At 41.7% G+C, this 19,923-nt stretch overlaps 1 protein-coding gene across 1 annotated transcript in view; it reads left to right on the top strand.

Annotated features, from left to right (window-relative positions):
* The window catches only part of LMTK2 (lemur tyrosine kinase 2), a 197,829-nt gene that overhangs the window by 59,871 nt on the left and 118,035 nt on the right, over positions 1-19,923 (top strand). Inside the window, exon 2 of the mRNA XM_069210143.1 lies at positions 3,082-3,206. Coding sequence (XP_069066244.1) covers positions 3,082-3,206 — 125 coding nt within the window. The remainder of the gene's footprint in view (positions 1-3,081; positions 3,207-19,923) is intronic.

Genomic DNA, 19,923 nt, shown 5'->3' with positions numbered 1-19,923 from the left:
ATTTTCATTGTTGCTACATATGCTTCCCAAAAAATAAAAGTAACTAACCATTGCACCAACTCGTGTAAAGCCAGACTTATTGACTTTGCCAAAGCTTGTTTTAACATCCTAGCATGATAAAAAAAAAAAAACACCAGATCCAATTTTAACTCGCCACAAATAGTCACCCACACGGCACCAACATGGCTTATATATGCATGACTTAGAGTTAGCCAATTTGCATGTGTGTATCTGTGTACTTTAGTGTTGTGTGTGCCATTATGATCCGATGGTATTTTTCAGAATGACCAAATGCTGAGTTTCTGTTCGTTTGAGATGTAGTGGAAGATTGTAGTCTTCACCTACTGTGACCTTAACGTCTGCTATAAACTTGTGATTTTCATTCATATAAAAAGTCCATGCAATTAGAGAAAATGATCAGATTTTTTTATTTTATTTAAATTGTAAAAACATGTTAAAGGAAGAGAAATTACACCGTTAACATGCCTAATTAGCTATTTGAAATTTAGACAGGGCTACATAATGGCATTTAGTAAAATAGAAAAGTAAATAACGAAAAAAATGCAACATAGTTCACCCTACTAAAGTGCTGGCAGATTATGCGCGATTCTTTGTGTACTGTTAAGAGGAAGGGGGTAGACTGTTCCGTCTTTTTTGTAGTACTGTGATGTTAGCTGCCAATGTATATTAGCTGAGTTACTAAAAGTCATTTTATTGTTAAGCACCTTGAAATGTGCTTCTTTGTGCACACTACATGGGAGGATTTAAACAGGTTAATGTCTTCATATGTAACAATTTGATTTTATTTAAAAAAAAAAAAAAAAAAAAAGTAAGTTACAGTGATAACCAGATATATATTCAGAGCTGAGTTCTCCACATACCACCCTAATTTGTTTCATAGTGCCTATTTTGAGCGTGTACCTGTCTCATATCGATTTGGCTTAGTTTATTTTGAAATCAGCACCTCTGTTATGGTCCAAGCCACGTGTAAAGATTTCATAAATGGAGATTTGTGAATGCTTTCTTAATGAGACTGTGGATCATGAATTTCGAATGTATAGACATTATCCACATTAGATTCGTGGTGGTTGGGCAATGGACTGAAAGGAATATGGGTGTGTTAAAAATGCATCCAGTATTGCGCATTGTCAAGGGATAGCTGGAAATGCATTTGTTTCATGTTATTGATTAGTTAGTTCCTGCACATGACAATCTTTAAAGATATTCACCAAAGTTCAGATCATGCAGTTTTTTAATACTATGCATGCAATGCAGTTGACATACAATGGTACATTCACAGTGTGGCCTGGGTTAAAGGTGGTGAACAAGTACTTCCTGTTGACGTTAGCCTAATGGCCGAATTGTAAACAGAGTAAAATGACCCATCATCATCTTTTAGAGGCAGATGTCCGCTATGCATACAGCAAAATCATGCTGCTGCTTAAACCGTCCTCTCCATAATGCTTGCTGTGTTATTGTCCAATCTTGAAGTGTGCCCAAGATCAAGTTTTCTCTGTCTGCCAGATGTGGGAAAACAACGAAGCTGACAGCTTTGGAGAAGTTTAGGATTAAATAAAATACTCAATAATCTACTTCAAGAAACTTGTTTCAAAACATGTGGTTATTGGCTAATTGTCACCAAACTGTTGTGTAAGCAGTATCTCATTCATGAACTAGTGAACGTTAGTCAGAAGATCTATTTGCAAGGGAGTTTGTTTTCCACGAGAGATTGATTGTGAAATTCCTCTGAAATGTACAACATACCTAAACTACACTAGGGCTACTGTACAAACGAATACATGTATATTTGTGTATGATATGTAGCAATAATATTAGTTAAGTAGCCTGCAGTTGCAAATCCATGAAGAAAGCTCAATCTTGCTCCGTGACTGGTATACGCATGGCTTATAGAAACAGTGGAGCTCGATTCTGTGTGAATTACCAAGTTTGGTTAGCCTCAGTAAAGGGTAGAAAGTTGGTTAAACCCATAAAATTAGATTCCCACTTTAATTTGTAAAGAAGAGGTTTGGGGAAGTGTCAATGGGAGCACTGATGAATAATAACGGCTTCATATTTGCTATCCGCTCAGATTTTATTCACTTACCAGTATTTTGTGTGCTAAAGTGAAATACTGTCCTGTGTCTTCTGATAAATTCCTCAAGGAGAAAGTCTGTACTTACTGTTTGGCAGTAGTTGGGTGATTTTGCGATCTCAAACTGCGCAACTGATTCTTTCTGAGCTTTTTAAATATTTGTGAAACACTATCATATGAAATTCAGGAATCTCCACAAATGCCAAGAAACACAGGCCTATCAAGAGGCTTGGATATTAACTCTGAACCTTTACGCACAGTGGTGCTTGATTCATGTATCAAAACTGCATATAAATGTGCTACCCATCCCCATACCCTGCAAACAACCCCCATCCTACACAAAGTAATTTTTATAAAAATAAGGAACCACTTAAGGAGTGTCCTATCTACATTCTATTGTTTAAATGATGCACATTTCATGTTTACTCTACTAATGGTTAATTTGTCACCTCCTTATTAATCAGAAATGTGACTTGAGAAGTGAAAATCCAGCCGTGGTAACTATGTTCATTGCATCAAACAACATCAGCAATTAACTAGAAAAACAATCGGATTGTCATTTCCTTTCAAATCGGAATTATCGCGTTGGATTCTGACAGTAGACTTAAATCGGTTAATGCTCAAAGTTTTTCATCATTACAAATATGCCATGTGCACCAGAGCAACATACAGAAGCTAGACCCAATGCTAATTTAAAACTGTCAGTTGCAGGAAATAACACATCCCAGTGCTCACTCATCCATTCTTTTAACCAAGGGCCCTGCCAAGCACAAGGAAACCCATAATGATCACCGAGATCTCTTGTTGTCCAATTTAATAACTGTAGCAATCGTACCTGACTTAGGAAAGGCATTGCGTTTATATGTAAAGAAATAATCATGTTAATTGTTTGGCATTCATTGCCACATAGGAGTTCACCTCTTCAACAGACCCTTTTAAAATGATACAGTTATTTTAACACACCTTTTTTTTCTTGTTATTTTTTGTAGGTGAAACATCGAATCATGAAGTTTCCTTGTATTTCGTGGCCTTGTCTGTGGGTACTTTCGTCATGCTTCTTGTTGTTCTTGTGAATTGCTTATCCTGCTGCAAAGAACCAGAAATTAACTTTAAGGTGAGCGTTTGAATGAAAAACACAGTGATAAATTCAATGTTTGACTCTCAAGTTTCTTCTTGAGAAAATGGTGACTTGTGGCTACAACAAAGGAATTCGAAGTTGCCGCAGTCTCAGAACTTTGGCAGACGAGACATACTGACTCTGCCTGGGTTAGCTTCCTTAGACAGCGGCAACTATAGAGTTTGGCTTATTAATTAAACTATCCTACTTGTATGCCAGCCATCAAAGTGTTCAGTTGAATGTAGTGCAGTTTGGAGAATCCAAAGTTTGGTTATCTAAGTTCTCTTCAGATTCACACACTGTGAAGATGTGAAATCACTTTCTGCATTCTGCTGCCACCCCTGCAATTATCCTGTGAAATGAACTCTGTGCAGACACGGCTCTTAATTTAGAATCTGTAGTTCACACAGCCCCTCCTCAGTATTCAGCAACTCTGCTGCTCTAGCTGTACCCTATGATGATTTTGGAAGAAGTATCTTGTCAGAGTGGCCCAGGAATGTCTTCCAAATTCAAAAAGTGCCAGACATTCACAGCTCATATCACTGAATTCAGGAAAGGCTATTAGCCCTTTTCAGTTATTGATCTATCCATCATTTATATAAAGCCCCAGTGGAATTGCACATAATGACAAGTGTAGTGTTACTCATGAACCTTTAATCTCTGTTGATTTAGTGGAAGTCTGTCAAGTCCTCTCCATAGTTCTTTCATATTATTGGGGCTGAAGTTGCTACACACAAGGAATATAGTATTTGAGCAAGTGAATTTCCTTCTCCTCTTTACTAACTGCCACCAGGCTCCATGCGAGAGGGTGTGTCGGCTGTATGCGGAGTCAGCACTCTCCGCTGCATATCAGATTTGGTCTCTGCAAGCCTTACAGCATAGACGCTGACACAGTGCTCGATACCAGAGGGCATGTCAGCTGTATGCAGAGTCAGCACTCCCCACTGGATATCAAATTTGGTTATTGCAGTCCTTACAGCAAAGACGCCAACTCACAGGTACAAGTTTATAAAAGTGTTCTTGTGCTCCAGAGTTGACTCGTTTCAGCTGTAGTATAGCCTTTCTTACAACACAAAGGTGCCATTTTGTTTACCCTTATAAAGTGGACACAGCATCGATACAGAAGACAGACTTGCATTTTACAGCAATATATTGATTCACTTCTAACACTCTATGTACCATAGCATTATTTCTATAAAATACATTTTATCAATTACAATTCTTCATAAAATTGCACTCCTATTTAAATATTTCCTCATTTTGCCCATGTGGTCTGGGCTCAATATAGTCATTGTAATATTGCCATTTATTCAAGCGTATCTCCCTCTAGAAAATTGTGCCGCTGTGTTGTGAGCAAGGCTGTACTACAGCTGAAATGTGTCAACTCAGGAGCACAAAAGTACTTTAATAAACTTGCCCCGAAAGCATCCTCAGTGTAAGCGTCTTTGCTGTAAGGCTTGCGGAGACCAAATTTGATATTTTAGCAAGGGTTTCACATGAGTGTCTATAAACCAGCCTTTCCTGGAACTCAGATCAGAATCCCCACTGAAGACAATACTTTTCTCCTTGTCAATTGTTTCTCACACACATGACATTTCTTCTGATTTTGACTGTTCAGTGCTTCCCTGCTGACTCTCTCCTGTATGGATAACATACAGGTTCTTTGTTTGGAGGAGAGAAAATGAGAGAAGGTGTAGAAATAGGTTAGTGTCTTCAGTGCCAAGATTATCGTTTATTTCAAGAGGGTATAAAATGAGTTCTGTTGGGCAGTAAAAGTCCTATTCTGTGCAAGTCATTTATACATCTTTTGCCCATCTAGTGGTAATTTGGTATAAGGTTAGATGATGACAAAAGAAAGACCAATTATTAGGCCCTCATTATGAGTTTGGCGTGCGGCAAAGGCGGCCTGCCAAACTCGTACTACCATATGACCACCAGTGCGGCCTGAACACAGCTGGCCCTATTACAAGTTTGCCGCTGTTTCTGCCTGCCAGCCTAGCAGGAAACAGGGCATTAACATTGACGCTGGCTCGTAATCGAGCCGGTGGCTGTGTGTCGGGTGCAGTGGCACCCACCGCGCTTTTCTCTACCATGCCAAGTTCATGGGCAGTATAGGGGCCCTCGATGCCCCCATTCCGCCGACATTTACATGAATGCCCAACCGCCATGTATAGGCTAGTGGATTGGGGAGTTGCAATCCTCAGCGAGTGCTGCATGCACCGCCACCCTGGTGGATTACAACCTCCAAGACCGCCAGGCTGTCGACTGGCAGCAACCTGGCGGTGTCTGCAGTCAGACCGTGGTGACTTTGCCACGGTCATAATGTGGCAGTCGGACTGCCACAGAAAGTCTGGCGGTCTTAAGATCGCCAGACTCGTAATGAGGCCCATAGTCTATGATTTATGTGACCTCAAAGTAATTAGGATTTTCAAAAATCGTGTTCATTTATGAATGTTGTACACCTTGACATAGTTCAGCAGACTGCTGTGCACTACTGATGATGTAGTCATTTGTTTACTATGATTCAGGGCTCGAAAAATCATAAAAATGCTACTAGACCTCCAGGTCGAGTAACATAAATAATCTACTCGACCTCACTGTAATGTACTTGATCCATAAATGGGTCTCATCATCATCAAACACTTTATTCGGTTAAAAAATGTCAACCAAAAAAACAGATAAATATATAACACATCACATAGCAATCGCAATAATTATTAAAAAGTCACTAATTTTCATACTTTTTTTTTTAAAAAGTACATTCAAAATATTTCATTTCCCAAACAAAATTACAGTAGCTCAACTTCTCTTCCCAGTAAAAACTTTAAATACAATTAAAAAAAGAATTGCAACATTCCACCAGATTTAACGCATTTAAGACCACAGCTAATTTTGACCACTGTAAAAAAAAAAAAAAAAAAAAAAATACATTCAAAATTTCATTCCTCAGTTAGAATTTTAATAGTAATAAAAATGATAAAAGCACTTAAAAGAGATTAACACTATTCGCCAGGTTATGGCTCCCTTTAAGAAAGATCCTACCCCCGACACACCAACACATCGGAAACCATGCGCAACCACAAAAAGGCTGGGCGATACTGCACAAAACCCCTTTCCCTCAGTAGGGGGAGTAAAAAACGACGCTTAAAGGGTGCATAAAAATCCCAGAACAAAGTAAAATGAATTAAGGTCTGTAAGGATACACCATCGCACTGGCACAATTGTATCGAATTGCGATCAAACTGGCCTAATGGAAAGCACAAATTACTTCTAATTACCCCTAAACGAAATCGTGAAATGAGGGTTCTTTCCCATACATTCCTTATCTCCAGGAGGTACGCCTCTGGTCCCACCCCTATCTTTAGCATTGTAAAATCCCTCACAGATTTTATTTTATTTTTTTTCCTTAATTCCTCCGCCTCCCTCTTTGCCCCTGAGATTTTGAAGAAATTCTCCTTTGCCAGCGTTTATCAGAACGTGTTAAACCCTCTGGTGCATCAAACATATCTGGCCGCCCAAGTGCAGTGGCTATTTCTCTTATTGTAAGCCAACCAGGGAATATCCCTAGCTTAATCACATAATATACAATCCCACATAATTTCCCTGTTTAGGGAAGCAAACTCATTTGTCCAAATGGAAATCCACAGCAAAAAAGGAGCAATCTTGATGGCGTCCTCTATAAAATCCAGATCCAGTTCAACATGCAAACAGAAACCAGAGGTATTTTGGCCTACTCCGAACAACCTTCTACAAAAATGATTTTCCACTATCACAGGGGCCATATTTTCCATGTAGCCCCAGAGTGGTGCCCCATACATTAAGACTGGAAAATATTTATGCCTGTATACTTCAAGTAGGGGCTTAATAGGTTTATTTCCCACCCTTGCGGCAAACTCAAAGGTAGCACCTACTGTAGCATTAAAACGCATCCCTCTCCTGGAGATACAGGATTTCCAGGTACCCTTTTCATCAAAATGTACCTCTAAATTGGGGAATTCCTGTACCTTGCTGATTACTTGATCATTTATCTTCAGCCCTCCCAACACTACTCAGAGGTTTGCCTTATACCATAAAATTTGATTTGCTACAATTAATTTCTAGATCTAAGTCGGACATGAAAGTTTCATATGCTTTAACTGCCTCATGGAGTACATTCATAGTACAGGCCATAAGAACTGCGGCATCTGCATAGATCAATACTGGGACACAATTACCGTTGATTTTAGGATTATCCTTACATCTATCTACTAAAAAGTCATACAGCCCATTTGTATATAGAAGAAAAAGGGTAGGAGCCAAAACACACTCGTACACCCCTGTTAAGCTCAAATGGGTCCGTGCATTCCCCATTCGGCCCACACCTCACTTTTTTGCATTTATTCCTAGGTGGAGATAACAAAGCAGCTGCACGATTCGGGGTTCCATACCCAACCGGGTTAAACTTTCCCACAGCTTGCTTTGATTTAACTTATCAAAGGCACAGCTGAGATCCATAAAAGCAAGGTACAGTGTACCTCTCTTTGCTTGCGTATATTTGCAAATCAGCATGAGCAGATTTAAACATTGCTCTTGGGTACCAAGCCCCTCCCTAAAACCATATTTCACCCGGCTCAGGATCTCATTTTCAGACATCCAATCCTCAATACGTCTTAAAATAATTTGCCCCAAAATCTTTGCTGAGGAATCAAGGAGTGAGATTGGGCGGTACGACTTTGGGTCATTTCGATTGCCCTTTTTGTAGATGGGTACAATGCATGCCAATCTCCAGGTAGTGGAAATTCCTGCACTAACTGCTGCATTAAGAAAATTGATCAGAATAGGTGCCCACAACTGAGGACAGTATTTGTATAGATCCAGCGGGATAGTATCAGGTCCCGGGGCTTTATGGCTAGCACTGCCCTGCAGTGCCTCCCTCACCTCTTCAAGTGTAAACCTAATAGCTAAATTTGGGGGATGGCCATACTGTTTACCCATTTTCTCCCCTAGAGGGGGGCTCCCCCAAAAAGATCCTACAAAAAAATGGCTCACCCAAGCCTCAGGGGCGATATTACAGCCCAAACCCTCTGTTTCTGTCTCAAAGGAACCCCTATTTACAACCTTCCAGAACAGGCCTGGGTTCTTGTTGCGTGATGCACGTTCCAAGTCCTCCCAGGTCTGCTCCTTGAGTTGCTGCTTCCTAGCCCTCAGAAAGATTTTATAGTGAGCCCTCACATCTCTTACATGGGCTTTATCTCTTGGCTGTCCTTTTAGTGCCGCCTTCGGAGATTTCTTTGCCTCATAACAAGGTTTACTGAACCACCCTCCCAGGTACTTACAAAAGGGCTCAGCAGCTGCAGTCAAACATCCTTTAATGGCTTCATTTACTCTGAGCATGGAGTCCATAACTTCCCCTGATCTGGGGGATTCAGCCACAAGAGTCCCTACTATCAAATTTAAGTTTTGACCCACCACCCTCTCTACTACTAGCTGGATATTTACCTGTCTCCATCCAAGTCTCCTACCCTGATCTTTATTTCTCATCAAGACTGGATCTCCCAATACTGGTTTACACAAATCACAGGGAAGTTAAAGACAAATGTGAGGGTATTATGATAACTAAAATACTGCTCTACCACCTCACCATACCAGACCACGTTTTTCAGAGATGGGGAAACAATTATGTAATCAGTTGTCGTTCCAGCCCATCTACCTACAGATGTGGGGGCCTGTTGTTTACCTACCACTTCCAAGTCACATATATTCCGAAGTCCCGAACTCTGTAGGCCCTTGATCAGGGCCCTACCTCTCGAATCCTGCGATCCCTCAGCTATCTGAATCCCATGATCCTGCTTAAAGGGATTCACCACAGTACTGTGCTGCCCTATTTTGGCATTAAAATCCCCTGGCACAAAAACACAGAACTCCAAACCAAATCTCTTCAAGTATCTACAAGACTGAAAAGAGGACCCCAATTTGGCATCCTGAGTCCCATACAGCATTATAAAAGTTTACCAGCCAGACATTACATTTTTGGGGAAAAATGACCCAAATAATTACAAAACCCTGATGTTTGCAGGTAATTTGATATCCTCTTGCTATTTTAGAAAACCGAATCAGGGTGACTAAACCTCCTCTAGGGCGTCCTCCTTGGGTCCGCTCGGCCGACACTGCAAACCTTTGGTAACCATCCCATACTGCAAGCCCATCCGACCAGGTTTTTTGAAGTAAAATAAAATCAAAATGTACCAAATACTTTGTCCATTTACCATCTAATAGCTTGGTGTCATACCCTGCCACATTCCATGAAATAAGGTGACACTTTGAAGACTTTCCACCCTGACCTTCTGAGCCCATGGTAACATTTAGGGGTTCTACCACTTCCATTAGAGGTCCCCGTGTATAGCGTCAATCTACCTCCCCCAAATCTGGGTAAGTAGTAAGTCCATTTCCCACGCTAGTTGGCTGTAAGTCACCCTGCACTTTTCCAAGATTCCTAGTTGGGAAACCATCCTTCGGTCACGTATGGTTATAAAAGAAACCCAAAGGGACCATACCAATCTTTTTCTCCAACTGGAATACCAATCAGTGTGTCGAGAGGAGCCGTTGGGCCAGACCTGGGTATCTTCAATTTACAATAATGCAATCTCCATTTCCTTCCTTAAACCGAGGCCGACCCAGTCAATTCTTCTTAAAATCCCTACAAACAAAATCACAGTTTTAACTCAACCAGTCTTCTTTTTTAATTGATCCATGGATTCCCTTGTTCCCGGCGCTAAGGAAGGGACGTCTATTAGTACCACCAAATAAGGGGAGCAATCCGGAGGGAGCACTAAACAGACGAGTAGAGTCTTTCTCCAAATACAGATTTTTGTCCTTACTCCTTTCTTGAGACATCTTCACATTCTCCTTGTACCTACTTCCAATTGTCTTCCCGACTCTCAGCCTACAAATTGCCCTAACATCTGCAGAAGAATCAACAGAAGCAGCCTCTACACAGTTTCCAGGAACCCCTAAATTAGTAAAGCTTGAGGATTGCTGCATATCTCTTTCCAGGACTCTAAGGTTTCCCTCCTGTGGATACACACCCTCAGCCGATTGACTTTGATGCCCAGAATCCAAAACCCAGGGACTGAACTGTGCCTCCCCTTCCACTCAACAGGGAGACTGCATTTTCAAGTGCCTGCAATTTTTCCAGAACTGGGGCCAAACTTGCCTCAATCATTTCCTTGAACTTCATCAGTAGGTTCTCTACACCAAGTCCTGGGCACTGACTAAAGTTTGTGCCATCCGGAATATCCGAGGGGCTCAGATTTACAGGCAAAGGCAATTTTGATTATTTTTTTTCCCCAAATTTCTTCAGAGACTTTTTCTTTTTGAAGGGAGGGCTACTACTACCAGGAGGGGAAACCATCAAGAGCCTCCTGCTCTTCCTTGTTATACCATCCAAACCCTTTACCCCTTTGTCTACTGACAGTGGGGCTTTGGGCAGATCCCCCCACCCTATCCGTAAAAGCCCATCCCCATTGTCAGAAAGTTCCAGGGCTTCGTCTGCTATTGAGGCTTGCCTTCCAATCGATCATCTCCAGCGAGAGTCTCCTCTCTGCAAATCAATCTCCTTTGTAACTACCCCAACTGCTCAAGCAAGAAAAGAGTCAAACGCTGAGTTTGTTTTCCCCTTCTCTCCTTCACACTGATCCCCATTTTGCAAGGCCCTTCTCCTGTCCATCCTGTCGGTTTGTCAAAGGAGCCTTTCACATACACCTCCAATCAACCGTGGGCACTATTTTAATTGATTCTCACAGAAGGGAAAAATACCTCTCTCCCCCGTTGAAGTCGGAATTCAATGAAAATCATATGAGGGTCAATAAAGTGTGTCACTCACCCCACTGTACCAGTTCTCAGAGGGGTGGCCCAGCCTGGCCTCTTCCAGTCACTGACAGGCAAAGGACGGGCCCGCCCTTGGCAGGGGCGCGTCCCGTGCAGCGGTGAAAGCTTTAGCACTTTGTAGTGCTGTTGGTGTCTGGCTCTGCCCCTTCCTCCAGTGGGCTTCCTGGGACACTGAGTCCCCCTGCAGAACAATGTGCGTCCCGCACAGCGGTGAAAGCTTTAGTGCTTTGTAGCGCTCTTGGTGCCTGGCTCTGCCTCGTCCTGGGACACGGAGTCCCCCTGCAGAACAATGCGCATCCCGCGCAGCGGTGAAAGCTTTAGCGCTTTGTAGTACTCTTGGTGCCTGGCACCGCCCCTTCCTCCAGTGGGCTCCCTGGGACACTGAGTCCCCCTGTAGAACAATGTGCGTCCTGCACAGCGGTGAAAGCTTTAGTGCTTTGTAGCGCTCTTGGTGCCTGGCTCTGCCTCTTCCTCCTGTGGGCTTCCTGGGACAGGGAGTCCCTCAGTGAATATGGGTAAAGGTTCTTTAAAATTGCATCATCTTCATTCTTTGTGTAAACCTTTTACATGAGACAATGCCAGAGGAGCAGAGCAGAAGACCTCTTCTTTGTGGTGGTGCTAGCTGAGGCAACCTGTTCTTTTTGAGTGGAGGATGTGGTCAGGGATTTAATCTGAACTGATTGGCTGAAAAGTCTTCCTTTTAGTTCTGTCATTAGTCAGCTGCACACGACTGCTGCACTCCTGCTCCTCCACCTTCCGAGTATCTTCTCTTGCACAGTTGGGAGCTGGTTTTGATATTTGTTCACACACAGAATGAGGTGAGGATGTGGTCAGACTTACAATAAGAGATGATGAATTCTTTCAGGCCTTTTGAGAAGTCACTTGGATCCGTGGACCTCTATCTCTACGAGAGTTTGCGGAATTTGCATTTCAGTTCTGACTGGGCTTACCCATAAGGGTCTGCATCTTCAGGGCTTTACACAGTCTGGTGCTTTGAACTCCCAGGGATCTCAATTCAACTTCAGATTCAGAACTCCCATGTTGGTCTACACCGGCCTTAGATCCTGTGGTTTCCTTCTTTTGCAGAGGGCTCCAGACAGTATGTACCCTCACACCCAAGGGGGCGGGCCTCCTCTGTGTGCCCTTGAGGGAAACCAGCACCAGCTTCGGTGTTCACATCATGTTACCCCACGTCTCCCAGCAGACTAGCAATGTCAAGCATAGTATAGCATGACAAAAAAAAAAAAGTATACAGAAAATGGGGGTATGTAGAGAAAAACGGGTCTCAAATTGTGTGATCCTACGCAAATAGTTTACAGTCGCCTTTTTCTTAATTCTCACATATGATCGCACCTTCAAAATGTGAGCTCAGCATTTCTGCAGTACAACAAGAACTCTTTTGTTTGCTAAGTAGACTAATGTTTGTTGCATGCATCACAAGAATCTGTACCACATAACCTAGGACTTTTAGTTTACTAACAACATTGCCATCAAGGCATGAGTGTTTCTCAGTTTGTTTAAACACTCAGTTTTAATACATATATTACTAAACCATGAAGTGGTAACATATTGTCATCTACACACAGTAACTTTCTAAGAAATGTCCAAAAACCTCTCCACTAACTTGCAACTTTAGTGATAAAATTACGCTGTTTTAACAATCTGTGAAAATTGGGTTTCAGAAAACATGTCCTTTGCACATCAACATGTAAAGGATTCTGATTTGTTTTCATCCTATTAAAATATTTTTTCATCACACAGAAATATAAAAAAGGGCTTTCACAACTACTGAAATATATTTTGAAATGTTTGCACAGTTGACTTAGTCATCTAAATGTTGTGTGTTAGGAAAATCCTGACACCATATATCCTTTTATTTTATATTCTAAGCAGCAGGTCACACAGTTCACTTTACAAAGTCCTGGAACTCTGCAGTCAGAAGGAAAATTAATTGTAAGAAAAACTGACTTTTGAACTCCATCTGTAAACACAAACCAAATGTGACATAAGAGCAAGATTTAAAGACATCTTTTATTGCTCCTCCACTTTTCAACTGAACAGAACACCTGTTCAGTGACCACTAGCTCCACCAGATCAAATGAGACTCGCCAGTGTGAGTGGTCGAGTGGATTTTTCGAGCCCTGCTGTGCTAAGAGAAAATGTGTTACAGAATGGTCTTCCCTAATACGGTTTGATGCAGCGTAGCAAAGCCCACCAAAGAACAGGACATAATGACAGTTTGGTATTTTTTTTTGATCGCATAAATCCAGCAACCAGCCTCATAGGTTATAAAATAATCCACCTGAATAATAACATCAATAGAAACAAAAAATTGCCAATTGTAAAACTGTTTTCACATCTATGTAATGAAGACATTACCCACTGAGATTACATTAAATGATAAATTGCTTATAGTGGTAGCAGTGGCTAGAGATGGGCTAATGGGTCTCTATAACAGCCTGCACCTGCGTGAAGTGGGCAAGTGATTGCCATGTCTTTTGTGACCACTGGACCAGTCCGCATATGTAATGTTAAGTGATGGTGTATGCAACCTCGTAGTTTGGTAGACAAAAGTTTATCTGTGGTTTGGGATGCACCTTTAATCAACCTGCAGCATCATTATGTCTGATTTTACAGGAACATTTCTTTTATTTAAAACGTTTTAGTGCTTTGGGAAGATGTCACCCAACTGTCCTTAGCAGCAAAAGACCTGTCCTTGAAAAGTAAATAAACATAATTTATAAAGTATCTTTAAACTCCAGCATATACCTTTTATTGAACGGAGGGAATATCCATTGTTTAGAGTCTGATGCAACAAGTCGGTAACCAGGAAGTAATGTATGCAATTGCAGTTTACCCTTTGGAGCAAGTCAGGCATCCCAAAAGCCATTATGTCTGGGGATGGAGGGGGGGGTTGTGAGATGAGTGATATCCCATCATGACAAGATGCTCTGTAAATAGCTACAATCTTGAAACGTTGTTGGAGAGTATGTAATTTATAAATGTACACTCATGAAATTACTGTTTCTAGCGACTTAGTTGAGGTAATGTGTCTTTATGTAACCCCAAAAATATTAGAATATATAGAATAATAGAGACATCTTATCTCCTCCTCCCATTGGTTTGTATGATCCAAAATGGGTGAAATAAAAGAAAATTCTGCTGATAAGGTTCTACTAATAATGACCAAGTAGTAAAAAAGACTAAAATCAGGTTGTAAAAATGCAGTTGTCAGAAAAAACTTGTTTGATCAAAACACATTAGTAGGAGAAAAAGATGGCCTGAGATTGTGGATAGTGGTTAAGGCCTCAAGCTAGTATTATTCCATTTCTTAATTTGTATCAACTTTAATATCTGTCCAGTGCATTTTCAAAATAGGTGGTTTCTCCTTCCTTTTTTCAAATATATTGAATGCTGTTTCTAAAAGGGACGGTTTCACAAGTGTGTGTAAACTTGCAGATGGCAACATGAACAAAGAATGGGCTAGTGGATATATACCTTAAATTACAATGTTAGGTTGCTGCCCAGCCGGCTTTGCACTATATAAATGTCAATCTAAGAGCATTTAGGCAGTTAAAGACCTTTCTCTGCAAATGTTTTGAAAGACCTACCCAGTGGATACTATTGAAATGTTAGACTATCATAGTTGATTGTCACGCTCTTTTATTTTGAGTACCACATGAGGTTATAGTGAGCGGTAGTAGTAACTGTACATTTTCAGTAGGGTCTTCCTCCTTCCCAAATTGTTGAAAGATACCTACACCTAAGGTAGGGCTGGAAAAAAGCTTCTCCAAAGAATCATTTTTAGCATTTTGCTGGACCGCTGTAGATCAACACATTCATGCTGCAATAGTCACAAGAGTTTTAGGGAATTATAATAGGCTAGTATATGTGTAATATCTAAGCAGTGAACATCTCTAATACAGAGTCACACAAGATAGAAATGAGATTCTTGTTTATGTACACCGCATTTACTGTAATCTAACGAAGAAATGTGTACCGAATGCAAATTCCGAGGATGAAGTGGTGTGGTGAGGTTATACCCATGTTCACTACTAATTATTTAAGAGAGAAATTTAATATCAATTATAACATTGCAATTAATTAAGACTATTTTAAAGAAGTGCTACATCCCCAGAGTCTGGGAATGTCTGAAATGATTATCAGCTCAGTTAGTTTCTGTGGTAGAGCTTACTTGCAGCCAGAAACTTTGGCAGATTTCCTGTTTTTTGTAGCCACGCACAATGGAATCTGTATTCATTGACCACTCCTTTATTTATACCCCGTGGACAGTTCTGAGGTTCTTGCAAATCAGGGACCTGTCTTTCTCTCTCCCCAAGCCATACATACATACATATATATATATTTTTTTTTTGAGTGGTTAATTTGTTTTACTCATTATGATGCGTTTTTGTCTTTGATGCTTTATCAACTTTCCCTGTAATGCCAACCCCAAGAAACTTCATCTACCCTGGACACTCAGGGCCTCGTTATGACTTTGGTGGTCTTTTCCAGAGACCACCAAAGCTGCTGTAGTCAACAGACCGTCTGTGATGGCGGTCTGCTGACCATCATATTAGGAGTTGCGTTTGGACTTCTGCCCGTTTATGGGCAGAAGTCCAACTCTGTCAGCCTGGCCGACGGCATTGAAGAGGCGACTGCATCACCTGCACAATCTCCAGCCGCTATATTAAGAGCGGTAATACAGCTTGGTGTAGTCTTGCTGGTGGTGCTAAACCGCCAGGACCCATCCCATCCCCTCCCACGACCAGTTCCCTGGGAAAGGTACGTTGATCATCCATAATTTGGGCGGGGAGGGGGTTTGAGTTGGGTGCATGTGTGTGGTGTGTGCGAATGGGGGGTATAGGAGTGCATGTTTGTGAGCGAGTGAGTGGGGGGTGTGTGTGATTGTATGCGGAGGGGTGTGTGTCTGTGTGTGTGAATGTATGCAGAGGGTGTGTGTGTGTGTGTGTGTGTGTGTGTGTGTGTGTGTGTGTGTGTGTGTGTGTGTGTGTGTGTGTGTGTGTGTGTGTGTGTGTGTGTGTGTGTGTGTGTGTGTGTGTGTGTGTGTGTGTGTGTGTGTGTGTGAGTGTGAATGCAGTTTGAGAGATGGTGGTGGGGTTAGATTGGATGTGTACAGTGGGGGTTTGGAAGTGTCTGGCCAGGGTGTTTGTGTGTGAGGGGTGTGTGCCGGTGACAGGAATGGGGATTCCCGTTACCGGGTGCGTTACCAACAGGTTTATTGTGGCAGCCTCGTAATCCGTCCAGCAGGCTAAGACCTGCTGCCAGGCTGGAGGAGCTCACCATCGGCCACGTCAGTGTGACTGCACTGGTGGACCAGACGACATTGTGGCGGTTTGACTTCTGCTAAACCGCACAACTTCTAATGCGGCTGTCATTACCGCCAGGTCAGCCTCGTAATGAGGGCCTGAATATTAAACCTTTCACAAAATTTTATTTGATGGTACATGGAGTGAATATCCTGCGTCAGAAGGAACAGCCCAAAGAATCTATATTCTCTCTATTTACTCAAGTGACTTTGTAGCCGTTCTATGCTAGTTAGTAATTTGAGGGCACTTCTGCAGCTTTACCTGCTTTCTGCAGCAATCTAGGTATTTCTAGGTGTGGCTCAATGTTCTAACTCAGTGGTTCCCAACCTTTGACTCTTGAGGACCCCCACTGAATCACGACTGGAAGCCAGGGACCCACAAGCAATTTGTACAATTAAAATTTCAAATCTTAAAACAATAATTGGCAAAAATTGCACAAAGTAAACACCAAACCCTCAAATTACTAAAAATATAATTATTTTATATTGAAAAAATATGATAAAATCGAAACAGTTTAATGGGAAGGTTGGTGCTGCATCATTTCAGAAAGTAGAATCTTCAGGTCGGATTCTACATTTCCGAAGTGATTTCTGTTTTTATTTTTTAGATACATAATATCTGAGAAAACCTTTTCACATAAATATGTGGTAGGGGGAAGGAAGTAAACCTTATGTGCCTCTCACCCGTCCATAGCCCCTCTGTCACATGTATTTTTTTATTTTTTATAGCACCTCTCATACGAGTGTAGGGTGTTGGAGGACTTTACATCACACAAGTGCAGAGACAATGAGTCATACATGTGTAAATCAGTGTATGGAATATGTTACATAAGGCAAAGAGGACTACAAGGTGTGGGGTGCACATGTCATCCATACTAGTAGGCATTTTTTAAGAGTGCTTGGTCTGGAGAAGGACAAACTCAGGACTCGAACATAACAGTTGTTAGCGTTGACTTTAATAATTTATTTCTATTCAAGCAAACCTTTTTTTTAGCAGCATCAGGATAATGAAAGACTGGGGAAAAAAAACATAACTTTCTAACTTGTACAATTCAGGGCTTCTCATCAGGAATCTGCTTTTTTTTTTTATTTTATTTTTTTAAACAGCGGTTTCAGATAAGCAATGCTAGTCACTATTGTTAGCTCTACAGACTACTGTATGCACAGTCTTCCTCATCTAAAAAGACTGCATCTATGCCTGAGGATGTGCAAGACAAAGTCACAGATTTGCCCTTTTGCTTCCTTCACAGATTAGGTCCTGGAGAAATTAAAAATGAGGATGGTGACAGCTAAATCCCTCCGTTCAGTGTCTTCAGGCAAACAAAAGGGCATTGACCAACAGTCAAAGGTCTTGAATACTTCTAACACTAGACAGGCTTCCGTAGAGAGACACTCTTCAACATAAAAAAAAATGCTGTTCTCAGTTGTAACATAAATCTGCAGAGTCCTATTTGGGAGTCAGCACTAGTTCTCTGGTGTGGCATTGCGAAGGCTGGCAGCTCTTGGAGCTTGGTGGTAAAATCGTAACGCACATGTTGAGACACAGAACTCATTGTGAGGGCCTTTGGTAAGGTAGTCTGATCATGTCGGTGGGGACCCCTGTGAATTAGCAGTGCTGCGCTAATCCTTCCTTTAACACTGAACAAGTCTGAGGAAAACAATTTTTTTTAACAATAAGGGAAAACAAAATGAAAAAACATTGACTAGCATTTCACTCCCAGAAACTAATTGAATTAAATATTTTGTGTGGATTCTCCCCCAGCAGCCTGGGTGATAAAAACAAGAGTATGTAGATGCCCCCCCACCCACAACCATGCCTGTAGTGGATGGCCTGTCCTGCTTCAGCCAGTCTACATGAGATCTGTAGATTAGAGCATGAGTGATGCTACAAAACTCATCTGGGAGGCTTTGCCTGATGCCATGACTTCTGATGTGCAGACCTGTTAAACAAGCATTTGCAATGCAGTAGGTTTCGCAATAGTGAGAGTTAGAGCTGTTGGAGTTGTACATGATAATGACAATCTCTCCTTTGGGACCTCATAAATATTTAGCCATGCATCATTAAACCTTTATGAGAAATAAACTGTGTTTGTGCATTCCTTCATATATTTGGCATTAGACTTTAATGGTCCGAACAGCCCCTACAGAGCACCATAGTAAAAATAGCATTTGGAAGAAACAATGTAATGTAACCATATAGTCAGCCCCTAGAGGGCATAATCGCATAAAAAAGAATGACAACATTGTAGTGTTACCATAGAATCAGCCCATTGATGGCATAGTGTATTACACATTTTCAGGCCTAGCAGGCCTTTTAAATATCATTTAACTGTAGTCAGTGGCAGAAGGGTGCAGTGGCGCAGGTCGTTCATAGATGTCCCTATAGAGTCAATAGCAGACGCTACAGTACCATTGGTCGTGGATCGCTGTCCCTGTAGAGTCAACAGCAGAAGATGCAGTACCACTGGTTGTGGCTAGATGCCCCTGTGGAGCCAAAGGCACTCGGAGTACAGTGTCACAGAATGCAGCCAGAACTTCTTCTGACCCCAGACGCTCAGAATGTCCCTCAAACCCGGAAACGTCTGGAGAAGTACCAAGTCCTCAGTGAAATGGCTGAATTATTTAGCCATGCCGCACATTAAACCTTTATCAGAAATTAACTGTGTTTTTGCAATCCTTCATGCACTTGGCATTAGACTGTAATGCTCAAAACAGCCCCTACAGAGCACTACATTAAAAATAGCATTTGGAAGAAACATGGTCATGTAACCATATATTCAGCCCCTAAAGGGCATAATCACATGAAAAAATAATGACCAATAACATTTCACTGTAACCATATAATCAACCCCTTGAGGGCATAATGTACTACACATTTTCAGGCCTTTTAAATATTATTTAACTGTGGAGTCAACGGCACAAGAGTGCAGTGCTGAAGGTCGTTACTAGATGTCCCTGTGGAGTCAGTAACAGAAGATGCAGTACCACTGGTAGTGGCTAGATGTCCCTGTAGAGTCAACAGCAGAAAGTGCAGTACCACTACTGGTGGCTAGATGCCCTGGTGGAGCCAAAAGCACTCAGAGTACAGTGTCATAGAGTAGCTTCTGACTGCGTTAGTTGTGCCTTGGGGCAGTTATCATCCTTCAGACCCTGTAGAGCATAGTGCATTTCACATTTGCAGACCTAGCAGGGATGTAACACACATTCCTCTCAACTGTAAAAACAAAAGTTCCACCCATAAGAGAGTTTAAATATACATTGAATGGTGAAAGAGGTTATGATTTTGGGGTCCTCTTTCACCTAGTGTGACCCAGAAGAGAAGGACAGAAAGAGAACATTGTTCTGAATGTTTTGGTGGTGGTTCCATTGTCCTAGGTCCACCACGGGCTGAGTTCTGGGCAAAATGTGTTGTAAAAGGAATGCCTGCAAAGCATTATGGGTGGGTTTCCCCAAGTGCAGTGAATATTGTAGTATTGGTTTTCCCGCTGTGCAGGGAGAGCCGCTGTTGAGGATTTAATA

This window comes from Pleurodeles waltl, chromosome 10 (genome assembly GCF_031143425.1).
Source record: "Pleurodeles waltl isolate 20211129_DDA chromosome 10, aPleWal1.hap1.20221129, whole genome shotgun sequence".
In the NCBI taxonomy this organism is placed as follows: Eukaryota; Metazoa; Chordata; class Amphibia; order Caudata; family Salamandridae; genus Pleurodeles; species Pleurodeles waltl.
The sequence above is the reverse complement of the archived record's forward strand: the minus strand, read 5'-3'. Positions and strand labels throughout refer to the sequence as shown.